Genomic DNA, 26,605 nt, shown 5'->3' on the forward strand with positions numbered 1-26,605 from the left:
AAGGAACTTGCATCTGACCTCTGCCCCTGTACCAATCACCTTAAAATAATGCCCCCTTGTATTATCTATTCCTGTCCTGGGAAAAAGTCTCTGAATATCCAATCTATCTGTGGCTCTTATAATCTTGTACTTCTGTATAAAGTCACCATTCTTTCCTCCTTTGCTAGAGAAAAGTTCTAGATCGCTCAAAGTATAGCAGGGGCCATTGCAGAGTTATTTAAAAAGCTTTAGCCACGGATGAGTTGCTGGAGGATTGGAAGATAGCTAATATTGTTCCATTGTTTAAGAAAGGCTCTAAGAATAAGCCAGGAAATTATAGGCCAGTGAGACTGACGTCAGTAGTGGGAAAGTCAGTAGAAGGTATTCCGAGGGACTGGATATGTCGGTATTTGGATAGACATGGACTGATTAGGGATTAACAACATCACTTTGTGCATGGTAAGTTGTGTCTCGCCAATGCTAGAGTTTTTCAAAGTTACAGGGAAATTGATGGCGGTAAGGAAGTAGATGCTGTCTACATGGGCTGTAGCAACGATTTTGACAAGGTCTCATATGGGAGGTTGGTCAAGAAGGTTCATTAGCTTGGCATTCAAGATGAGGTAGTACATTACAGTAGACACTGGCTTCTTGGAAGAAGCCAGAGAGTGGTAGCAGATGATTGCCTCTTTGACTGGAGACCTGTGATGGATGAATGGTGCGCCGCAGGGATTGGTGCTGGGTCAGTTCTTGTTTATCATATTTATCAATGATCTGAGTGATAATGTAAATTGGATCAGCAAATTTGTGAATGATCTCTAGATTTGGGGTGTAGTGGACAGTGAGGAAGATGATCTGGACCAGCTGAAAAAATGGACTTAAAATTGCCAGATGGAATTTAGTGCAGACAAGTGTGAGGTGTTGCAGTTTTGGAGGACAAAGTAGGATAGGACTTGCTCTGTTGAGCAGTAGGACACTGAGGAGTGTGATAGAACAGAGGGATCTGGGAATACAGATCAATAATCCGTTGAAAATGGTGTCATGGGTAGGTCCAAAAAGAAAACTTTTGGCACATTGGCCTTCATAAATCAAGGTACAGGAGATGGGATGTTATGTTGAAGTTGTAAAGGACATTTTTGAGGCCTAATTTGGACTATTGTGTGCAGTTTTAGTCACCTACCTACAGGAAAGATGTCAATAAGATTGAAAGGGTGCGGAGAAAATATACAAGGATGTTGCCAGGACTTGAGGACCTGAGTTATAGGGAAAGGTCAAATAGGTTAGAACTTTATTCCCTAGAGCATAGGAGAACAAGGGGAGATTTGATGGAGGTGTACAAAATTATGATGAGTATAGATAGTTTAAATGCAAGCAGGCTTTTTCCACCGAGTTTGGGTGAGGACTAGACTAGAACTAGAGCTCATGGGTTAAGGGTGAAAAATGACATTTTTACGTGGAACTGGAGGGGGAACCTCTTCACTCAGAGGGTGGTGAGAGTGTGGAATGAGCTGTCAGTGGAAGTGCTGGATGTGGGTTTGATTTCAATGTTTAAGAGAAAATTCGATAGGTACATACATGGATGGGAAGGCTATGTATGGGCAGGTCAATGAGACTAGGCAGATTAATAGTTTGACATGAACTAATGGCCGAAGGGCCTTTTCCTCTGTTGTAGTGTTCTATGACTCTATCTTCATAAGACATGCCCTCTAGTCCAGGCAATATCCTGGTAAATCTCCTCTGCACCCTTTATAAAGCTTCCACATCATTCTTATATTGAGACGACCAGAACTGAACTCAATATTCCAAGTGTAGTCTCGCGAGGGGTTTGTAGAACTGCAACGTTACCTTGGAGTTCTTGACCTCAATCCTGTGTCTACTGAAGGCCAATATACTATATGCCTTCTTAACAGCCCTATCAACTTGTGCGGCATCTTTGAGGGATCAATTGGCCATGGTCCTCAAGATCCCCCCGTTCCTCCACTCTGCCAAGAATACTATCATTAACCCTGTAGTCTGCATTCAAATCTGACCTTTCAAAATGAATCATTTCACTCTTTTACTGGGTTGAACTCCATCTGCCACTTCTCAGCCCAGCTCTGTATCCTGACAATGTCCCACTGCAGCCTGCAGCAATCCTCCACGCTGTCCACAACTCCCCCAACCTTTATGTCATCTTCCATCTTACCTTCCCACCCATCTACTTCCTCCTCCAAGTCATTTCTAAAATTAATAAAGAGCAGGGGTCCCAGAGCAGATCCCTGTGGAACACTACTGGTCACCAACCTCCAAACAGAATTATCTCCATCTACCACTACCTTCTGCCTTCTGTGGGCAAAATCAAAAAGGATGACAGATACAGGACTGAAGGTTTTATGTGAATGTATGCAATATATTAAATAAGGTATATTGTAGAGCAGTTAGAGATTGGCAGATATGACATAGACATCATGAGTCGTGGCTGAAACAAGATTATAATTGGGAGCTTAACATCAAAGGATACACATTGTATCAAAAGTACAGTCAGATAGGCAGAGAGGATGGGGTGGCTCTGTTGGTAAAAAATTGAAATCAAATCCTCAGAAAGAAGTGACATAGGATGGGAAGATGTAAAATCCTTGTGGGTAGATTTAAGAAACTGCAAGGGTAATAAAGATCCTATTAGGAGTTATATAACAGGAACAGGAGCCAGGATATGGGCTACAAATTACAATGGACATGTCAAAAGGGAAATGTTATGTGGTATTTCAATATGGAGGTAGATTGGGTAAATCAGGTTGGTGCTATGTCCCAAGAGAGAGAATTTGTGGAATGCTTACAAGATGACTTTTTAAGAGCAGCTTGTGGTTGAGCCCGCTAGGGTATCAATTATTCTGGATTGGGTGTTGTGTAATGAACTGAATTTGATTAGGGAGCTTAAGGTAAAGGAACCCTTAGAATACAGTTCTCTAGTATGATAGAATTCACTGTGCAATTCGAGAGAGAGAAGCCAAAGTCAGATGTTTCAGTATTACAATGGAGTAAAGGGAATTACAGAGGCGTGAGAGAGGAGCTGGCCGAAGTTGATTGGAAGGGGACACTAGCAGAGATGATGACTGGAGTTTCTGGGAGTAACTCTAAAGGTGCAGGATAGATACACATTGGTGCTAGAAGCAGATACTATATACACACACACACACAAAATGCTAGAGGAACTCAGCAGGCCAGACAGCATCTATGGAAATGAAATAAAAACAGTTGACATGTTGGGCTAAGGCACTCCTCAGGAGTGGAAAGGAAGGGAAAGGAGGAGCAGTTAGAAGGTGATAGGTGAATGGGAAAGAAAAAGGGCTAGAGAAGAAGGAACCTGTTAGAAGGAGAGTGGGCCATGGGAGAAAGGGAAGGAGAGGCAGCAGGGGAGATGATAGGCATATGAGGAGAAGAGATAAGAGGCCAGAGTAGGGAATAAAAGAAGAGACAAGGGGAAGGAAAAAGAAACTGTAAGGAGAAATTGATGTCCATGCCTTCAGGTTGGAGGCTACCTCGATGGAATACAAGATGTTGCTCCTCCACCCTGAAGGTGGCCTCATCATGGCAAAAGAGGAGGCAATAGACTGACGTGTCAGTACGGAAATGGTGATAGGAACTAAAATGCTGGCCACTGAGAAATTCCACTTTTGACAGATGGAACAGAGACGTTCCATTGGAGATATTTAAGGGAGTTTTAGATAGGCACATGCATAAAGAAAAACGTAGGGCTATGCAGGAGGGAAGTGTACATTGATCTTGGAGGTTAGCACAACACAATGGGCTGAAGCGCCTGAACTACAAGGGGTGAGTTCTTGGCCTAAGGTAGAAGGAGTCAATTTTAAAAAACCTAGCACATTTATTTTTCAACATAGCCCCCTCCTACATGTACACACTTAGTCCAGCAGTCATGGAGCATATCGATCCCTTCTTTGCAGAAGTGGTCCACAGCAGGGGTGATTGATAAGTTCGTAGCCTAAGGTAGAAAGAGATGAGTTATTACCTTCAAACTTTCTGCATTATCACTCAGAGTTGAACTGCACATGCATGTAACGAGAGCGTCTTGGACCTCCAGGTGGTCCACAGCAGGGGTGATTGATAAGTTTGTGGCCTAAGGCAGAAGGAGATGTGTTATACAACTCTCGTTAAATGCACATGCAGTTCAACTCTTTTGAGTGAAAATGCAGAAAGTTTGAAGTTTCTCTTCATCTCCTACCGTGGGCCATAAACTTATCAATCACCCTTGTTGTGGACCACTTTCTGGAGGTCAAAGACACTGACTTCTACAAAGAAGGGATCTGTATGCTCCACGACTGCTGGACTAAGTGTGTAAATGTAGGAAAAATAAATGTGCTAGGTTTTCTAAAATTGACTCCTTCTACCCTAGGCCACGAAGTTATCAATCACCCCTCATATCTACGTTCTCTTGCAATCCTGTGCATTGCACCTTGTAGACCAGGTTGTGATGCTAGCTGTAAGAATCCTCTCCACAGTATGTCTATGGAAATTTGAGCATCAGGGAGTTGTGGTCACTGTCTCTGAGCTGCTCACTCAACAAAATTCTGTCACAGATCCAGCATGGCCTCTCCTCAAGTCAGCCTGTGCACATAACGTGTCTTTGGGATTGCATCAACATTTTGGGCCCAGAATTCTGACATCCAGGAACTTGAAGCTGCTCAGCTTTCCACCAAACCTCTCAATGAGGAGTGCTGTGTGTTCTCCCAACTTCCACTTCTCAACCAGCCAATCTGACTCCTCTATGTCACCTTGTCTCTATCTGTGATTCTACAAACAACACTGGTGAATTTATAGATTGTGTTTGAACTGTGCTTAGCCACACAGTTGTGATTGTACTGTTCAAGAGGCTCTTAGATTGACACTGGTCAGTACAGATCCTGGGCTGGAGAGCCTGTTCCTGTGCTTTACTGTTCTACATTCACACCATATAGGATGTGACACATTTGTCTACATTAGAGCATCGGGTATAAGTGCAAGATCATATTGCAGCTGTGTAAGACTTGTGTAAGTATAAAACTGTAAATGTCAGAGTATCATATGCAATCCTGACCTCTGCATTATAGGAAGGATGTATAGGCTTTCAAAAAGGTGCAGTTAGAAGGTGATAGGTGAAGCTAGGTGGATGGGAAAGAAAAAGGGCTAGAGAAGAAGGAACCTGTTAGAAGGAGAGTGGGCCATGGGAGAAAGGGAAGGAGAGGCAGCAGGGGAGATGATAGGCATGTGAGGAGAAGAGATAAGAGGCCGGAGTAGGGAATAAAAGAAGAGACAAGAGGAAGGAAAAAGAAACTGTAAGGAGAAATATTGGCTCTGGATTGGAGAATATTAGGTTTTAAAAAAACCCAACAGGTTGGACAAATTTATATATTTTTTCCTCTGGAATGTCAGACCTGATAGAAAGTACTTGATGGCTCTGGCTCTTAGAGCTTAGAAAACAAGAGGGGTGGGGAATCTCATTAAAACCTACTGAATCTGAAAGGCTGAGGGTGAGTGTACTTGGGAGAAGATGTGGGAGACCCTAGGACCAGAGGGCACAGCATCAACATAGAGGATGTCTGTTCAGAACAGAGATCAGGACCTTCTTTTGCCAAACAGTGTTGAATCTGTGGAATTCATTGCCACAGATTACCATGGAGGCCAAGTCATTGGATATATTTAAAGCAGAGATTGATAGGTTCTTGATTAGTCAGATCATCAAAGGTTGCAGAAAGAAAGGAGAATGGGCTTGGGAATAAAAATAAATCAGTCATGACTGAATGGCAGCGCATACTTGATGGGCCACATGGCTTAATTCTGCTCCCATGTTCTATGTTCTGCTCTGTTTACATAGGGAATTAAACAAATTTTAATGATAGGATGAAAATCAAGGTAGTGGGAAAAGATATACAGTATTGGGAAAGAACCTAAAATGATCAAAGTACAGGAAATAGTTTGCATAATGTAGACAAGTCCTTATGCTAGCAAAGGAAAGCAATAATTTATGCATACCATAATTACCACAAACTGCAATGTGATATTGACTAGTTTCAGACACTTGAATACCCTGATGTACCCTGCTCTTGCTCTCTATCAAAGCACAGGGAAATCAAGTATCAAGAGCTCAATGTATTTTTTGTCAAAACCAGAGTAAAAATCTTTATTATTATTACAAGATCAATTACAGCCTCTGATGTTGTTACAGATAAATATCCCTTCAGCATACAAGCTTTTTTTAAAAAAATGTAGAGACCCACTTAAATGTGAATCAAATAAAACTTTGTTCAGCTTTTTGAGCAATATTGTTCAGTTTTTTTTAAGTCAAAGGCCGTTATATAGATCAGTGCAAGAAAGTGACTGCCCAAGGTAACTTCATTAATAATTTGTGCTTATGCTTACAGAAGATCAGACAACATTGTGGCTCAAGCAACTTCCACCACTCAATTAACATGCAACTATCAAATAGAAACCCGCAAAAAACTGAATTGCTGCTGCTCTGCATATAAATTGTTCATTTCAGTCTGTTCAACTGTGGGAAGGGAACATTAGCCAAGTGCAAAATTATCATAATGCAAATGCATTGCTGCTTATGGTAGGATGGCACAAGATAGATTAGGGTTGTCGTTTATTGAGTTCAGAAACAATGAATGAATGACACTGGGTTGTGCATTTAAAAATTAAATGGTTAGAAAAAATTTATTACAGCATATGATTACACCACTTAAAGCTTTGAAGAAATGTTTGATTTATTTGAAGATTTATGTACAACTGAAAAAAACACTTTGCCTTGAGGGAAAATCAAGGTCGCTCAATTTAGGACCCTGAATGAACTGACAGGAATTACAAGAGGCAGAAACAATTACAGCATCCAGAAAAGCATTTGGGCAAATAAAGTCCTAATTGGATTACTGTAAGCATCACATATGGCATAGACAAATGAGTTCATTGTCATGCTGTACAATTCTACGGACTTGGAATACTACTGGCATAATGAATATTACTTGCAGCACTTAAAATCTGTTTATAAACAGATATTTAGCTCTGTCTCCTTGTAGTAATTGATCAACATCTCTCAAAGACTTTGTACAAATCAGATAAATTGGCAAGCTGCAGGATAGATCCATTTTCTGCAAACTGCTTTGGTGGAAGGAGCAAAGTCCTGAAAGCTTTGGATATAATGTGTTCTACAGACCACTTCCAAGACTTGTCACTGCCAAGTTCTTCATGCTAGAAGGAATAATAAAAGAATCAAGTAATAATTTATTAAAGATTAAACAATCATACTCATGTCAGAAAGAAATCTGCAAATAATTCTTGTTTCCACTGTTCATTTTCTTGTCTTCCCATCATTTCATAGAAACACAGAAAACCTACAGCACAATACAGGCCCTCTGGCCCACAAAGCTGTGCCAAACATGTCCTTGCCTTAGAACTACCTGGACTTACCCATAGCCCTCTATTTTTCTAAGCTTCATGTACCCATCCAGGAGTCTCTTAAAAGACCCTATTGTTTCCGCCTCCACCAGCCCATTCCACAACTCACTACTCTGTGTAAAAAAGACATACCCCTGCCACCTCCCCTGTACCTGCTTCCAAGCACCTTAAAACTATGCCCTCTCGTGCTAGCCATTTCAGCCCTGGGAAAAAGCCTCTGACTATCCACACGATCAATGCCTCTCATTACCTTGTACACCTCTATCAGGTCACCTCTCATCCTCCGTCGCTCCAAGGAGAAAAGGCTGAGTTCACTCAACCTATTTTCATAAGGCATGCTCCCCAATCCAGGCAACATCCTTATAAATCTCCTCTGCACCCTTTCTATGGTTTCCAAGTCCTTCGTGTAGTGCGGTGACCAGAACTGAGCACAGTACTACAAGTGGGGTCTGACCAGGGTTCTATACAGCTGCAACATTACCTCTTAGCTCTTAAACTCAATCCCACGATTGATGAAGGCTAATGCACCGTATGCCTTCTTAACCACAGAGTCAACCTGCGCAGCAGCTTTGAGTGTCGCCTCTGATCTCGGCTGACATTTACATGCCGGGTGATACCTAATTAATTAGCTTGTTTATTTCGGCTTTGACTTAAAGATGTGTTAGGTGCGTTCCGACTACTGCTGCACCACTGCATTCTTCGTGGCAATGTATCGGTCTGCGGCCCGGAGGTTGGGGACCACTGCTCCACACTGCCAAGAGTCTCACCATTAATGCTATATCCTGCCATCATATTTGACCTGCCAAAATAAACCACCTCATACTTATCTGGTTTGAACTCCATCTGCCACTTCTCAGCCCAGTTTTGCATCCTATCAATGTCCCGCTGTAGCCTCTGACAGCCCTCCACACCATCCACAACACCCCCAATGTTTGTGTCATCAGCAAATTTACTAACCCACTTCTTCATCCAGGTCATTTATAAAAATCACGAAGAGTAGAGGTCACAGAACAGATCCCTGAGGCACACCACTGGTCACCGGCCTCCATGCAGAATATGACCCATCTACAACCACTCTTTGCTCTTTACCTTCTGTGGGCACAACCACTCTTTGCCTTCTGATTTCAATCTTATTCAAGTGGTAGCCACCTGTGTATGAACCTCAACCATCAGTCAACAGATTATTCTTCAAACTTTTGGAAGAAAACAGTAACCAAATGCAGAATTGTCAATGTAGATCTATAGTTGCCTATGGTAGAATGTGCAAGGTAGCTCACACAAAATGCCGGAGGAGCTCAACAAGTCAGGCAGTATCAATGGAAATGAATAAACAGTAAACATTTGGGCCAAGACCCTTCATCAGGACTGGAAAGGAAGGGGGAAGAAGTCAGAATAAGGTGGTGGGGAAAGGGGAGGGAGTACAAGCTAGAAGGTGATGAATTCAGAATCTGGGAGGTGACTGGAGAAGAAGGAATCTGACAGGAGAGGAGAATAGACCATGGGTGAAAAGGAAGAGAGGGGCAGCACCAGAGGGAGGTGATAGGCAAGAGAAAAAAAGAGGGGGGGGGGGAGGGAGAGAGAAATGAAGAAGGGAATGGGGAGTTGGAAGAATTACCAGAAGTTGGAGAAATCAATGTTCTGCCACTAGGTTGGAGGTTACCCAGACAGAATGAGGTACTGCTCCTCCAACCTGAGAATGGGTAGAGGCAGCAATGGACTGACATGTTGAAATGCAAATAGGGATTGGAATTAAAATAGTTGGCCACGGGGAAATATTGCTCTTTGCAGAGGGAGTAAAGATGCTCGACAAAAGAGTCCCTCAATCCATGTTGGGCCTCACCAATGTAGTACAGGCCGCATTGGGAGTACCCAGTACAGTAGACGATCCCACCAGATTCACCAGTGAAGTTTTGTTTCACCTGGAAGGACTGACTGGGGCCCTGAATGGAGGTGAGGAAGGAGGTGAACGGGCAGGTGTAGCACTTTTTGCACTTGCTGGGTTAAGTGCCAAGAGGGAGATGAAGGGAGATTAGGGGGGTGGAACAAATTGACAAGGGAATCGCAGAAGAAGCAGGAAGTGGAGAGTAGTGGGGAAGAAAGAATGATAGGCCGGATCGCAGAGGTTCATGGGATGGTAGGTGAGAACAAGAAGAACTCTATCCCTATTAATGTGGCAGGAAGATGGGGCAAGGCCAGATGTCTGAGAAATGGAGATGTGGGTGAGGGCAGCATCAATGATGGAGGAAGGAGAAACCATTCTTCAAAGGAGGACATATCTGATACCCTGAAAAGAAAAGCCTCATCCTGGGAACAAATGCAACAAAGACAAAGCAACTGAGAAAAGGGTGGGAAGTGGTATAGTCAGATAGTCATGGAAGTTGGTAGGTTTGTAAAAGAGATCAGTACATGGTTTGTCACCAGAGATGGAGACAGATTACATTGATAACAGCAGTGCTGTTTCAGGCACCCGTGCTGAGCTCACCAGTTTCATAAACTTTGCCTCCAGCTTCCACCCTGCCCTTAAATTCACTCGGTCCATTTCTGACATCTCTCTCCATTTTCTCTATCTCTGTCTCCATCTCCAGGGGTCAGTGCCAGGCCCACTGCTATTTGTCAATCACTCAGATGGGGCTGTACAAGGCATGGTTAGTAAGTTTACAGATGACACTGTGACGAAAGAGGGTTACAAAGAGTACACATAGATTAAGATGTTAACTGTCCTGTGCTGGCACCAGTGGGATCAACAGTTGATCTGCCACCTGTCTTCAGGAGAAAGAGAGATAAGGAAGACAATGGAGCAGCATTTGGAAATGTTAATGAAGAGACGGGAGAGTTTAACGGAAGGAGACACGGTCTGAGAACTGTCAAGATCGGCTCCTTTTTGAACCCTGAACTGTTTGAAGTGTGATGGACAGGCGATACCCCAGCAGGGGGATAAAAAGGAACAGGTTCGCTAAGGCAGGACACACACGACACCACGAGGTAACGAGACCCTGGAAACGGTGCGCCTTCCACAAGTCGGTGGGAGTTTTTGGAGGGCTGGTCGCGGGACCAAGCCATAGACGCACAGGGTGGAAAGGTACGATCGGCGGGAACCTGGTGTGTGTCCGCCCTTGCCTGGGTGCCAGGTTCACTGCAGAGGAACGATCGTATCTGAAATGGAGGGGTCACAGTTGGTGACCTCAGAAGACATTACAAAGGGCTCGCCCGAAAGCTGACTGCGAAGAATATCGAAGGTCTGTGTGGAAGCCGTTTTGAATAATCATTCGCTTTCGCTCTGTCTCTCCTTCCCCCCCTCCCCGCCCCCCCCGTCCACCGCCACAGCAGTGATTACTGTGAACTGAACTGAACTCAATTGAACTGAACTTTGCGTCACTTTGAAACTGGTCATTTACCCCTAGACGACGATAGAGCTTGATTGATCCTATTATCCTAGTTCTGTGTACATGTGTGTTTATCATTGCTGAATTGTTGCATTTATATCCTTACTATTAGAGTACTGTGTTGCTTGTTTCTTTAATAAAACTTTCTTAGTTCCAGTAATCCAGACTCCAACTGACTGATCCATTTCTGCTGGTTTGGCAACCCAGTTACGGGGTACGTAACATAAGTGGGGGCTCGTCCGGGATTTTGAATACTAAATTTGGGACGGAGTAAATTGATTGGGTTAAAATTCCCGAAAGAAAGAAAAGGCAAACAGCAGAAATGGAGATTGAGGAATTTCTAAAGGTGCTGACCTTGGAGGCATTAGAGGATGCCAGGAAAGCGGAATTGGCAGCTGTGGCCAAACGATTGAACCTTGTTAAGGGGAAGTCGACAATGAGGAGAGAGGAGATGCACAGAGCTATCATAGAGCACTATGTATCTAAAGGTGTGTTTCCCCAAGGGGAGCTGGAGGTGGTGCAGATTGAAAAACTGAGACTCGAGCACGAGTTCCGGGTACGGCAGCTAGAACACGAAGAGAAGCAGTTAGAAAGGCAGGAGAAAGAGAAAGAGAGGCAGTTGGAGCGAGAAGAGAGGCAGAGGGAAAGGGAATTTGAGCTGGAGAAGTTAAAGATGATGGCAGAGCAGGGGCCTATGCTGAACCAAGGTGGAGGGTTCAAGGCGACCCAGGAGGTTAGGCTGGTTCCCCCATTTGACGATACCGATGTGGATCGGTACTTTCTCCATTTCGAAAAAGTTGCTACAAGTCAGGACTGGCCGAGGGATAAGTGGGCTGTTTTGCTTCAGAGTGTACTTAAAGGAAAAGCCCAACAAGCTTACTCAGCTTTGTCCGCGGAAAATGTCCAGAGGTATGAGGTGGTGAAAGAGGCCATCCTCAGGATTTATGAGTTGGTCCCGGAGGCATACCGGCAGAGGTTCCAGAATGAGAGGAAGCAGTGGGACCGCACGTATTTAGAGTTTGCCCGTGAGATGCAGACATATTGTGAGCGTTGGTGCGCCTTGAAGGGGGTAGATGGGGATTATGACAGACTGCTACAGCTGATCCTGATTGAGCAGTTTAAAGGTTGTGTCCCTGAGGGTATGAGACCCTACCTAGATGAGAAAGAGGCAGCCACGTTAGCCGCAACTGCTAAGTTAGCGGATGAGTACACGTTGACGCATAGAATGAAGTTTGTCCCGAGTAAAGGCCACCAGAAGGGTAGTCAGGACGGTGGGGAGAGTCCGCCAGAGAAGTCAGAAAATAAGCCAGGGACTAGTGAGAAGGATAAGGTAGACCGGGAGCAGTCTGGTAGGAAGTCTCCTGGGGTCGTCTGTTATAATTGTGGGAAAGTCGGACACTTTGCGTCCAGGTGCTTTGCCCCAAAGAAGGAGACGGGGAAAGGAAAAACGGCGATTTTGACTGGCTGTATCGAGCTGGTAAACGAACTGCTAGGAGAGGAAAGGTCTGCCAAAGTTCAGGAAGGGCGCAAGAGGTTTATCTCGGCCGGATTGGTGTCGATGAAGGAGGGGTTAAACCCAGTTCCAGTGCGGATCTGGAGAGACACGGGAGCGTGTCAGTCATTGATATTGAAGAGTGTATTAGAGTTCAGCTCAGAGACCCAGACTGGGGAGGTCAAAGTCAAAGGTATTGGGGAAGGGACAGAGGCAGTCCCTTTGCACCAGATACACCTACAAAGCAACTTGGTCTCTGGACCAGTCACGATCGGGGTGAGGCCCGAATTACCGATAAAAGGCGTGGAAGTCTTGCTCGGTAATGACCTCGCTGGAGGAATTGTGTTCTCGACAGTGAGATTGACAGGTCAGCCTGCCAGCATTGAGGCCCCGCCCACGGACTCACAGGTTCATCCTGGGACTGCCGAAGTAAATTTAGCTGAGACGTTTCTACCAGCCTTGTACCAGGGGGAAGTAGAAAGTGAAAAGAAGGAGTGTAGTGAAACAAGAGGTAGTGAGGGAGCTGAAACCGACTTAGCATTAGAAAAGAAGGACTTTATACAGGCGCAGGAGCGAGACGAGGAAACAGCTCGCTGTGAAACAGAGTTAGGAAGAGAACCAGTAGGCTATGGTGTGAAGGGGGAGGTGATAAGGAAGGAAGGGAGACCAAGTACCACAGATAAGGAATGGGGGATGGTGCCAAAAATCTCTTGGGGTGAGATTTTTAACCTGGCCCACAAGGTACCCCTCGGTGGACATTTTGAGGTGCTGAAGGAAACAGTTGGCGGAATCATGAAAGAGGTTTACTGGCTGCACAGGAGGAAGGATGTTATTGATTATGGCAGACGCGAACTGAGACGGTCTCAGGCTTTTGATATGCTAACAAACCTAGTCGGTGTTAGCGCGGAAATCAACGAAGCTAGGGTCCCCCGATGAAAAAAAAAAATTTTTTTGTAAAGATGAGGATGGTATCCACCAGATGGGAGAAGGCTATTGTTTTGGCCAGCTCTGCTGATAAGGTCTCTCCCTTAATCCCCGAACAAAGTGACTCTTTAGGAGAATTAATTAAACGGCTCGCACACCTGTGTTTGATTGTCCTGAGGCGATGCAAAGAACTGGGACGTTGGGTGGTGTTTGTCATGCGAGGTCAGCCTAGTGAGCAACACCCCTATAGAATGAGTAATTCAGTGACGAAAGGGCTAACGAACACATAAGTGTATATTGGCGATGTAATACGGCTGTCTGAAGCCAGCTTGATAGTGAACCTTAAAAAAAATGAGTTCGGCCACACGAAGGTCACTTATCTGGGGATTGTGGTAACACAGGGGCAGCTGGCAGCGATGCAAGCTAAGGTGCGGGCTATCTCTGACATCCCAACCCCGACAGACAAGAGGGCCCTCAGAAGGCTCTTGGAGATGGTGAGGTACTGTAGGAAGTTTTGCAATAACTCTGCGGTTACTACCCCTCCCCCTCCTACTAAGCCCTTGCGAGAGAAAACTAAGTCGGATGGGACGACCCTTGTTATCGTGGTCCGGGACGAAACCCAATGAGAGGTTATACTGATCGCAATTCATCAGTGTTTTCGGCCACTATGAAGTTTGCTAAGTTGGAGCCTGGTTTAGGGGATTATTAATAACACATATAAAAGGAACAGAAAATGTGATTGCTGGCTGTCTGTCAGGTGTTGACAACTTAAAATTCTCTCTATTAGCCAAATAGCTGATGAAGATGTATATTTGTGTGTATCTAATAATGTATTCATGTTTGTAATTTTTACCCCGGTAAAAATCCTTAAAGGTGAGGGGTGTGACGAAAGAGGGTTACAAAGAGTACACATAGATTAAGATGTTAACTGTCCTGTGCTGGCACCAGTGGGATCAACAGTTGATCTGCCACCTGTCTTCAGGAGAAAGAGAGATAAGGAAGACAATGGAGCAGCATTTGGAAATGTTAATGAAGAGACGGGAGAGTTTAACGGAAGGAGACACGGGCTGAGAGCTGTCAAGATGGCTCCTTTTTGAACCCTGAACTGTTTGAAGTGTGATGGACAGGCGATACCCCAGCAGGGGGATAAAAAGGGACAGGTTCGCTAAGGCAGGACACACACAACACTACGAGGTAACGAGACCCTGGAAGCGGTGCGCCTTCCACAAGTCGGTGGGAGTTTTTGGAGGGCTGGTCGCGGGACCAAGCCATAGACACACAGGGTGGAAAGGTACGATCGGCGGGAACCTGGTGTGTGTCCGCCCTTGCCTGGGTGCCAGGTTCACTGCAGAGGAACGATCGTATCTGAAATGGAGGGGTCACAGTTGGTGACCTCAGAAGACATTACAAAGGGCTCGCCCAAAAGCTGACTGCGAAGAATATCGAAGGTCTGTGTGGAAGCCGTTTTGAATATTCATTCGCTTTCGCTCTCTCTCTCCTCCCCCCCCCCCGCCATCCACCGCCACGGCAGTGATTACTGTGAACTGAACTGAACTCAATTGAACTGAACTTTGCGTCACTTTGAAACTGGTCATTTACCCCTAGATGACGATAGAGCTTGATTGATCCTATTATCCTAGTTCTGTGTACATGTGTGTTTATCATTGCTGAATTGTTGCATTTATATCCTTACTATTAGAGTACTGTGTTGTTTATTTCTTTAATAAAACTTTCTTAGTTCCAGTAATCCAGACTCCAACTGAGTGATCCATTTCTGCTGGTTTGGCAACCCAGTTACGGGGTACGTAACAACACTAAAAGAGGTGATGTTTCTGACAGGGAAAACATTTATCAAGATTTACAGAGGTATCTTCATCAGCTGGGTAAGAGGCCCAAGGAATGGCAAATGGAGTTTAATTCTGAAAGTTATGAGGTGTTGCATTTTGAGAAAACAAATCAGAGTGGGACATTCAGTCAAAAGTAGACCCCTGGGTAACATTTTAGAATAGAGGGATCTAGGAGTACAAGTACATGATTTCCTGAGGGTGGCATTGCAAGTAGACAGTGGCTTTTGGCATATTGCCTTCATCAGTCAGGGTATTGAGTTTAGAAGGTGGGATGTCACGTTGCAGCTGTACAATACACTGGAGAGGTTGGATTTGGAATTTGTGTAAATGTTTGGGAACTCTGCAATACAGAAGGTGGTGTTGGAAAGTGTAAAGAGGATGTTACCAGCATTCGAGAGACTGAGTAATGGTAAACATTTGAGCAGGATGAGGCTGTTTTCAGTTGAGAATGAGGGTTAATCTTATAAAGGTGTATAAAATCTGAGGGACATAGCTAGGGTGAATACACTACCCCCCATCCCGCCAGGGTTGGGGAAATCAAGAACTTGAGGGCACAGGCTTAAGGTGGGTGGCGATTACCGACTGCGTTGCCTCTGATCTGGGTCGACATTTACGTGCCGGGCAGTACCTAATTAATTAGCTTGTTTATTTCGGCTTTTTTCTTAAAGATGTGCTGGGTGCGTTCCGACTACCGCTACACCGCTGCATTCTTCACGGCAATGTATCGGTCCGCGGCCTGGAGGTTGGGGACCACTGACAAAGGAGTGTCAGTGGGTGCTGTATACTTGGATTTTCAGATGGCCTTTGACAAGGTGCCACACATGAGACTGCTTAACAAGATAAGAGCCCATGGTATTACAGGAAAGATACTAGCATAGATAGAGCATTGGCTGAGTGGTAGGAGGCAAAGAGTGAGACTAAAGGGGGCTTTATTCTGGTTGGCTGTTGGTGATGAGTGGCATTCTGCAAGGTTTGGTGTTGGACTGCTTCTTTTTATGCTGTGTCAATGATTTGGACGACGGAATTGAAGGCTTTGTGGCTAGGTTTGTGTATGATATGAAGATAGGTTGAGGGATGGGTCGCGTTGAGGAAGCAGGGAGACTGCAGAAGGACTTAAGACAGATTAGGAGAATGGGCAAAGAAGTGGCAGATGGAATAAAGTATCAGGAAGTGTATGTTGGTGCATTTTGGCAGAAGGAACAAATATATAGACTTTTTTTTAAACTGGCATAAAATTTAAAAATCTGGGATGTGAAGATACTTGAGAGCCCTTATGCAGGTTGAGGCTGTGGTGAGGAAGGCAAAAGTCATGTTAGCATTCATTTTGAGAGACAAGAATATAAAAGCAAGGATGTAATGCTGAGGTTTTATTAGGCACTGACAAGGCCTCACTTGAGTATTGTGAGCCATTTTGAGCTTCTTATCTAAGACAGGATGTGCTGACATTGGAGAAGGTTCAGAGGAGGTTCATGAGAATGAAAAGTTTAACACACTAGGAGGGTTTGATGGCTCTGGGCCTTTACTCATTGGAATTTAGAAGGCTGGGGGGAGTACCTTATTGAAACTATTGAATGCTGATAGCGTGGATGTGGAGAGGACATCTTCCAACAGTGGAGGAGTACAGGACCTGACGGCACATCTTCAGAAGAGGGACGACCATTTAAAACAGAGATGAAGAGGAATTTCTTTAGTCAGAGGGTGGCGAAACTCTGGAATTCGTTGTTCCAGGCAGCTGTGGAGGCCAAGTAATTGGGTTCATTTAAGGCGGAGGTTGACAGGTTGTTGACTAGTTAGGGTGTGAAAGATTATGGGGAGAAGGCAGAAGAGTGGGGTTGAGGGGGAAATGGATCAGCCATGATGAAATGGCAGAACAATTACAATAGGCGAATACCTTAATTCTGCTCCTATATTTTATGGTCTTACGAATTAAATCTCTACTTATTGTAAATTTATAGTGTCCTTTTATAACTATGCATTTCTGCATTTAAGAATTTTTGCAGCAAGAGGAAAGCAGTAACTGTTTATAGCACATTGACAAGTAAAGATTATCTATTTGTCTAGTTCTTTCAAGTTTGTTCTTATGTTGGAAACAAGTACTTTTAATTAATACATCCAATTAGCTAAGGATGGATAAGTATTGAGAGGAAAACTAATCAAAATGCTCTTCATCATATTTACCCTATGTGTACCTTGGCTCTTTGCTAATTTTACACTACTTTGAAGAGGAGATCCCTTAAATTTGTCATTAACACTTCTGGTTGAATTTTTGGTGAGTTTTAATGCAAAATTAGTATACCTAACTTAAAACTGCTAGAACATCAGGAAAATTGCTTTGGTGTATTTAGATCCTTGTGTCTACATTCTAAATTAGAGATGTTCATGGTATTTTAATATACAAAAGGACTGAAACTTCACTCTCAAAATTTCAGGTAAACATTCCCTCCCATCCCATTTTCCCTCCTAAACTAATTGTCTTTTCTCTTTCCCACCCTCTCCATCTGCCCATCACCCACTCACTCATTCCATGCTCCACTGTCCTATCAGATTCTAGCTTCAGACCTTTGTCACTTCCACTTAAATTCTCTCTCATCCTTCACATGCCTATCAACACTACCCCTCACTTGGATCAACTTATCACCTGCCACCTCTTTATACTCGTTATCTCCCCTCTTTCTTTCCAGTCCAGATGTATGGTCTGAACCCAAAATATCAACTATCAATTTTCCTCCACGGAATTAAACCTGTACAAGCTCCTTCTTTAACAAATTATCATCCAACTAAGGACAAAAAATGGGACAAAAACATGATTATAGTTTTCTGAGTGATATCATATTCAACAGTCCTGAAACGATCTTTACAAATAATCAATAATAGACAATAGGTTCAGGAGTAGGCCATTCAGCCCTTTGAGTCAGCACCGCCATTCACTGTGATCATGGCTGATCATCCACCATCAGTATCCAGTTCCTGCCTTATCCCCATATCTCTTGACTCTGCTATCTTTAAGAGCTCTATCTAATTCTTTCTTGAAAGCACCCAGAGAATTGGCCTCCATTGCCTTCTGAGGCAGAGCATTCCACAGATCCACAACTCTGTGTGTGAAAAAGTTTTTCCTCAACTCCGTTCTAAATGGCCTGTGCCTTATTCTTAAACTGTGGCCTCTGGTTCTGGACTACCCCAACATTGGGAACATGTTTCCTGCCTCGAGCATGTCCAATCCCCATCTTATATGTTTCAATCAGATCCCCTCTCATCCTTCTAAATTCCAGTGTATACAAGTCCAGTTGCTCCAATCTTTCAACATATGACAGTCCCACCATCCCGGGAATTAACCTCGTGAACCTACGCTGCACTCCCTCAATAGCAAGAATGTCCTTCCTCAAATATGGAGACCAAAACTGCACACAATACTCCAGATGTGGTTTCACCAGGGCCCTGTACAGCTGCAGAAGGACCTCTTTGCTCCAATACTCAACTCCCCTTGTTATGATAGCCAACATGCCATTAGCTTTCTTCACTGCCTGCTGTACCTGCATGCTTACTTTCAGTGACTGATGAACAAGGACACCTAGATCTTGTTGTACTTCCCCTTTTCCTAACTTGACACCATTCAGATAGTAATCTGCCTTCCTGTTCTTGCCACTAAAGTGGATAACCTCACATTTATCCACATTAAACTGCATCTGCCCACTCACCCAACCTGCCCAAGTCACCCTGCATTCTCATAACACCCTCCTCACATTTCACATTGCCACCCAGCTTTGAGTCATCTGCAAATTTGCTAATTGTTACATGCTCAAGGAGATGTGTTTTTTTTTGTGAGAATGATGTAATGGTCTTTTGGAGGTCACCTGATGTGATTTTCCCGCCAATGTGAGGTCACGGGATGACATGCCCCGTGACTGTACAAGGGTTGACCCAGGTGACGCAGTTAGTTTTTTTTGAGTTTGTAGATTTCCAGGTAGAACGTGTTGTGCCTCCGTTTCTGCTGCATCTGTTTTTTGTGACGCAGTTTCATTTTTAAAACGGTTGTACGTTCTGTTGAAAGTTTCCATATTACTTGGACTGGAAATTTGCGGCTGGAAGTGCCAATTTACTCAATTCTGACATTTGAAGGGAGTGTGAAGAATTCATCGAAGGATCGAGAGAAGTCGGCATCGTTTGGCAGTTTAATAAAGAATCGACCTTATTGAGTCTTCGTTGGAGAGAACCTGCATTGAGATAACTCTTGCAAAAGGGCAATGAGTTCATGCAAACAGGTGCCCTCTCTCTAAAGGAATTTAAGGTCAGTTGATTTAAACTGTTTATTTTCGGCATCGGGAATCCCATGGACAGAACCAGCAGTAAAAGTGCATCGGTGAAGAAATCTTTCTCCAGACAAGTCTCTCCCAATTGAATGTGTAAAACTGTTGGACTTTCGAAGTTATCACTTTAAGAACTATATCTGACTGTATCGCTTTAAGATCTGTTTTCGCATTTAACGCTTTAAGAACCAGAGCCGAGTGGTGAGTTGGTGAACAACTGCATACCTGTAAAACTCCGGTTAAAGTTTTCCTTTGTTTTTTTTTCCCTTATCGTTTATACGTGTTTAATAAATGTTTGGTTGTTTTTATATAACCTGTCTTGATTAATATTCATTGTTGCTGGTTACGTAACATATTACTTTTAATCCCTTTATCTAAATCATTAATGTATATTGTAAATAGCTGCGGTCCCAGCACTGAGCCTTGCGGTACCCCACTAGTCACTGCCTGCCATTCTGAAAGGGACCCGTTAGTCCCTACTCTCTGTTTCCTGTCTGCCAACCAATTTTCTATCCACATCAGTACCCAACCATCAATACCATGTGCTCCAATTTTGCCCACTAATCTCCCCTGTGGGACCTTATCAAAGGCTTTCTGAAAGTCCAGGTACACTACATCCACTGGCTCTCCCTTGTCCATTTTCATAGTTACATCCTCAAAAAATTCCAGGAGATTAGTCAAGCATGATTTCCCCTTTGTAAATCTATGCTGACTTGGACCGATCCTGTTACTGCTATCCAAATGTGCCGCTATTTCATCTTTTATAATTGACTCCAGCATCTTCCCCACCACTGGTGTCAGGCGAACTGGTCTATAATTCCCTGTTTTCTCTCTCCCTCCTTTCTTAAAAAGCAGGATAACATTAGCTACCCTCCAATCCACAGGAACTAATCCTGAATCTATAGAACATTGGAAAATGATGACCAATACATCATCGGGCCCTGGGGATTTATCAGCCTTCAGTCCCATCAGTCTATCCAACACCATTTTCTGCCTAATGTGAATTTGTTCAGTTACTCCGTTACCCTAGGTCCTCTGGTCACTATTACATCTGGGAGCTTGCTTGTGTCTTCCCTAGTGAAGACAGATCCAAAGTACCGGTTCAACTCGTCTGCCACTTCTTTGTTCCCCATAGTAAATTCACCCGTTTCTGTCTTCAAAGACCCAACTTTGGTCTTAGCTAACTTTTTTCCTCTTCACATACCTAAAGAAGCTTTTACAACCCTCCTTTATATTCTTGGCTAGCTTACCTCATCTTTTCTTCCTGTAATGCCTTTTTAGTTATCTTCTGTTGCTCTTCAGAAGTTTCCCAGTCCTCTGGCTTCCCACTCATCTTTGCTATGTTATACTTTTATTTTTATACTGTCCTTGACTTCCCTTGTCATCCACGGTCGCCCCTTACTTCCCTTAGAATCTTTCTTCCTCTTTGGAATGAACTGATCCTGCACCTGCTGTATTATTCCCAGAAATACCTGCCATTGTTGTTCCACTGTCATCCCCGCTAGGGTATCTTTCCAGTCAACTTTGGCCAGCTCCTCCCTCATGGCTTCATAGTCCCCTTTGTTCAACTATAATACTGACACTTCCGATTTTCCCTTCTCCCTCTCAAATTGTAGATTAAAACTTATCGTATTATGGTCACTACCTCCTAATGGCTCCTTTACCTTGCATACCCTTATCAAATCCGGTTCATTGCACAACACCAAATCTAGAATTGCGTTCTCTCTGGTAGGCTCCAGTACAAGCTGTTCTGAGGATCCATCTTGGAGGCACTTCACAAACTCCCTTTCTTGGGGTCCAGTACCAACCTGATTTTCCCAGTCTACCTGCATGTTAAAATCCCCCATAACAACCGTAGCGTTACCTTTGCTACATGCCAATTTTAACTCTTGATTCAACTTGCACCCTATACCCAGGCTACTGTTTGGGGGCCTGTAGATAACTCACATCAGGGTCTTTTTGCCCTTACAATTTCTCAGTTCTATCCATACTGACTCTACATCTCCTGATTCTATGTCGCCCCTTGCAAGGGACTGAATTTCATTCCTCACCAACAGAGCCACCCCACCCCACCCGCTCTGCCCACCTGTCTGTCCTTTCAACAGGACGTATACCCCTGAATATTCCTTTCCCAGCCCTGGTCCTCTTGCAGCCATGTCTCTGTTAATCCCACAACATCATACTTGCCAATTTCCAACTGAGCCTCAAGCTCATCCACTTTATTTCTTATACTTCATGCATCCATATTTTAATCCACTACTCCTCTCACCTTTCACATCGATTCCTATTGTACTTGGCCATACTCTCCGATCCCTTCCTGAGCTTTCTGCCCTGTTAATTCTGTTGTCTTTCTTAACTTTTCTTATTCTCTCATTCCCTTTAACTCCATCCTTATATTTCCAGTTCGTCCCCTCCCCTTCCCCCCCCCGCCCCCCACTACTTAGTTTAAACACACCCGTGTAGCAGTGGCAAACCTGCCTGCCAGAATGCTGGTCTCCCGTCTGTTAAGGTGCAACCCGTCCCTTCTGTACAATTCATCCTTACCCCAAAACAGATCCCAGTGGTCTAAGAATCTAAATCCCTGCACCAGCTCCTCAGCCACACATTCAGATCCCCTATCTCCCTGTTCCTACCCTCACCAGCACGAGGAACTGGAAGCAAACCCGAGATAACCACCCTGGAGGTCCTGCTTTTCAGCCTTCTTTCGAGTTCTCTGAAGTCCTGCAGATTACAAAGCAACCTCAGTAATTAGGAATGTGTGTATATAATGGTACTTCCATCGACTTTTGGGGGTGGGGGGAGAGAAGAGGGAACAAATTTTTATCTTTTTTCTATACCAGTACCAGTTCCCACTACTTATCCCAACTCTCCAGATTCTGCTTCTAAGGTACTCTGGGTTAAATGCAGAGGCTGATGTCTTACATGTACATAGCTTCTAAGCAGGACGTAGATGCAGATGCAGATCCTACCTCCAAAGCAACAGAAGCAAGTCTACTACCATGAAGCATTAACAGTATCCACTACATGGTAGAGATCCATGCTTGGTCTATGCACAACTTCAGGACTTGCTCCCTTCCAAGTAACTATTTACTTATACACCAAGTACTAACACAATGTATTAAGACAATGAACATGTGTGCTGCCATCAATGCTGAGGACAGTGGGACAAATTTTTTCAGTAAGTTTAGATATTTGCATTTTTACCTGTTGTAGCAAGACTGGAGAATTATACAGTGTGTATTCTTTTCTGATGGAATAAAACATACTGCATTCCTTGCTCAATGTTTCAAAGCACTCCTTTTCTTCATCCCAGTTCACCTGTAGAATAATACAGCTTGGGTAGTCAAAGGAACTTTACACAAAGCTTCCATATTATTTTATTATATTACATTACTATATTACAATTATTTATCAAGTCATCATTGTTTAATATTGGAGTATTCAACTTCAAATTGACAGTGTCACTATATAACAGCAATCCATGATTGAATTTTACAGCAATGGACAGGCCATTTGGTCCACAATGTTATGCTGATTTTGATGCCAATTAACAATTGAAATATTAAAAACTAAACTGGATCAGAAAATTTGCAGATGACACCAAGATTGGGGGTGTAGTGAACAGCGAGGTAGACTATCAAAGCTTGCAGTAGAATTGAGACCAGCTGGAAAAATGGGCTTATAATTGGCAGATGGAATTTAATGGAGACAAGTGTGAGCTGATGCACTCTAGGAGGAGAGGACTAACCAGGGTAGGTATTACACGATGAGTGGAAGGGTACTTAGGAGTGTGGTAGAACAGAGGGATATAGGAATACAGAACCACAATTCTTTGAAAATGATTGAACAGGTAGATAAGGTTATAAAGAAAGCATTTGGCATATTGGCCTTCATAAATCAAAGTACTGAGTACATGAGTCAGGATGTTATGCTGAAGATGTTGCCAAGGCCAAACGTGGAGTACTGTGTGCAGTTCCTGTCAACTACCTGAAGGAAAGATGTCAATAAGATTCAAAGAGTGCAAGGAACATCTGTAAGGATGTTGCCAGGACTTGGGACCCGAGCTACAGGGAAAGGTTGAAAAGAGTTAGACATTATTCCCTAGAGTGTAGGATACAAAATTATAATCATATAAATAGAGTAAATGTAAGCAGGCCTCTTCCACTTAGGTTGAGTGAGACTAGAACCGGAGGTCATGGGTGAAAGGTGAACTGTTTAAAGGGAACAACTTTACTCAAGAATGTGGACGAGCTGCCAGCTTAAGTGGTAGGTGTGGGGTTGATTTCAACATCTGTAATCCTGAATTTATGAATTTGTAACTTTTGTAAATTGTAATGAAATCAAATGGGGGTTTATGAAATCCTAAGGTGCTTTATGACCAAAGGGGATGTTTGATATCTTAGGGGGTGGGGGAGGAGGGTGGATACAGGATGGAACTTCTAAAGCTCAAATGTTTGAACAAGGATTATGATAACAAAGGAATGTAATGTTATAGAATGGAGCAACCTAATCACTGGTCTTTGTGGAAAAAAAAAGGTATAAAAGTACTTTGGTTTAAACAGAAGATAGAAGCCATATTTCCAGAGGAAACTTGGTTGGAAGTACATCTCCCCGCGCAAGTAAAATAATACATGCCCTAATATTGTCATAGTCATACTTTATTGATCCCAGGAGAAATTGGTTTTCGTTACAGTTGCACCATAAATAATTAAATAGTAATAAAACCATAAATAGCTAAATAGTAATATGTAAATTATGCTAGGAACTAAGTCCAGGACCAGCCTATTGGCTCAGGGTGTCTGACCCTCCAAGGGAGGAGTTGTAAAGTTTGATGGCCACAGGCAGGAATGACTTCCTATGACGCTCTGTGCTGCATCTCGGTGGAATGAGTCTCTGGCTGAATGTACTCCTGTGCCCACCCAGTACATTATGTAGCGGATGGGAGACATTGACCAAGATGGCTTGCAACTTAAACAGCATCCTCTTTTCAGACACCACCGTCAGAGAGTCCAGTTCCATCCCCACACGATTCAATCTGCATTTGTTCTAGCTTGTTTCTTTATATTGGAAGACTGTACATGACACAGGAGAAAGGTGAAATGTTTAAGGGGAACAACTTCACTCAGAGTGTGAATGAGCCGCTAGTTTAAGTGGTAGGTGTGGGGTAAGAGAAATTTAGGTAGGTAACATGGATGGGAGGGTATGGAGGACTATGGTGCAGATGCAGGTCAATGGGATTAGGCAGATTCCTAGTTGCGCATGGACCAGAAGGCCCAAGGAACTTGTTTCTGCGCTGAGGTGTTCTATAATTCTATCTTCATAACCTATACCTTCTCATCTAGGCAGCATCCTGGTAAATCTCTGCACCCTCTCTAAAGGTTCAACATTCCTCCGATAAATGAGGCGACCAAAACTGAACACAATATTCTAAGTGGTCTAACCAGGATTTAATAGAGCTACATTATCACACTGTTCTTGAACATAATCCCCTGACTAATGAAACCAACACAGCATACGCCTTGAATACTGAAATGTCCTCCTCCTGTGTACCATCTATATCCCTCCAATCAGTTAATTTTTATGTGTCTATTTAAAAGCTTCAAACTCCACTAAGCTGCCTGCTTCCACTACTACTTAGTAACCTATTGTTTAAAAAAAACTTGCTGCTCATATTGCCTTTAAGCTTCCCCACGTCTAACCTTAAAACAATGTCTTCTGGTATTTGACATTTCTACCCTGGGAAAAAGATTCTGATGGAGCAAAAAAAAGGGCTCAAGAACAGTAATCTAAAAAATCAATTATACAAAAAATAAATAAATGAATATTAATTTAAGTAATGTCAATGAGAACATGAAAGCAGAGCTAGCTGAATGCAAAGTAAATTAGGTAAGAGATTTTTCAATTAAAATTAAGCAGCAGATAATATACAATCTTTCAGAATACAGTGAAACTCTATCCAGCATGCTCAGGATTTAGGGGTAATCCAGAAAAATGAACTAATCTTGCTGAATTAGCAGAATTTTTAGACTGTTGCATGTTATTTCTACCCCAACCTATTTATAATTCAGTTTTTAACTCAATGTTGCGCCTGGTGAGTTTAAAGCAAAGGAATGGAGTGTTGCAAACATGTGATGGTGTGCCAGATGCTAAAAGCATCAGCATCTCCATATATTCACATTATGGAATACTGGAGTTGCTAACATGCATCTTGGAGCATGAAAAAAATGTTCAGAGTTAAGTGAAAAAAATTAAAGATATGAAACTTGGAAGCAATTATTTGCAACGTCAGGTGGCAGTTCTAAAGATTGGACTGATTATAAACAGATATTTATGGAAACTTATGGTTATAAAAGTTAAAGCACTCATCCTGAAGAAAGTCTGAATTAACAAAGAAATGGGCGATGAGTAAAAAAAACACTAACACTGTGCAATATTTCAGAATTGACCATAAGTTAAAGTAGAGGGAGGAATATGGGACAGTTACACATCATCAGGCAAGTGGCACAGAACAAATTGTTGGAGTTGTGGGCTGACATGTCTGCCATCACGACGGGCTTCATTCCAAGGATGACATTATAGAGGTGCACAATATAGAGGTCGCCTAGCAGTTAGTGAAATGCATCTATAGCTTGAGGTGTTCCAGAGTTCGGAGTTAAATTCCAGTGCCGTCAGTAAGGAGCTTGTACGTTTCCCCCATGACTACAAAGGTTCTCTGGTTTCCTCCCATAGTCCAAAGACATAGTGATTAGTAAGTTAATTGGTCATTGTCCTCTGATTGTTGTTCCTCTCCACGCATCGTGAAGCATTGGGCAATTTCTTCAGTATTTGTCTGTTTTTTTTAAAAAATGAGGTTGAGCTGTTAGCTCGACATTCAACCCAGCATGGATGGAAAGCACGTAAGGAGCTGGCCAGATTCAAACCCAGGAAGTCCAGTGCGGATGCCCAACACCACTGGCCGGCCAGGGTCAGCAGGTCCTGTCATTAGATTAGGCTATAGTTAAATAGATATGTTGCTGGGCGGTGTGGCTCGTTGGGCTCTCGGGCCTGATCCGTGCTGTATCTCTAAATAAAAATAAACATGACAGGCATAGATAGAAATTATGCAGTCTTCCTCCCGAGAGAAAGGTAATAAAAAACTAGAGGACTTTAGTGTGAGAAGGGAAAGGTTTACAAAAAAAGGACCAGTGGGGCAAAATGGAGTACAGTGCGTCCATGGAACGAGCTGCTCGAGGCTAAGGCATCATTTTAACA

At 43.3% G+C, this 26,605-nt stretch overlaps 1 protein-coding gene across 3 annotated transcripts in view; it reads right to left on the reverse strand.

Annotated features, from left to right (window-relative positions):
* Nucleotides 1-4,330: 4,330 nt before the first annotated feature.
* Nucleotides 4,331-26,605, reverse strand: part of mlh1 (mutL homolog 1, colon cancer, nonpolyposis type 2 (E. coli)) — a 112,827-nt gene continuing 90,552 nt past the window's right edge. For 2 of the 3 annotated variants that reach the window (XM_063054877.1, XM_063054883.1), the window contains exons 18-19: nucleotides 22,559-22,672; nucleotides 4,331-7,197 (exon numbers count right to left, since the gene is read on the reverse strand). In XM_063054877.1, the coding sequence (XP_062910947.1) occupies nucleotides 7,033-7,197; nucleotides 22,559-22,672 (279 nt within the window). In that variant the 3' untranslated portion in view covers nucleotides 4,331-7,032. The remainder of the gene's footprint in view (nucleotides 7,198-22,558; nucleotides 22,673-26,605) is intronic. The other variant, XR_010018787.1, reaches the window with a different exon arrangement.

This window comes from Mobula hypostoma, chromosome 1, assembly GCF_963921235.1.
Source record: "Mobula hypostoma chromosome 1, sMobHyp1.1, whole genome shotgun sequence".
Classification (NCBI taxonomy): Eukaryota; Metazoa; Chordata; class Chondrichthyes; order Myliobatiformes; family Myliobatidae; genus Mobula; species Mobula hypostoma.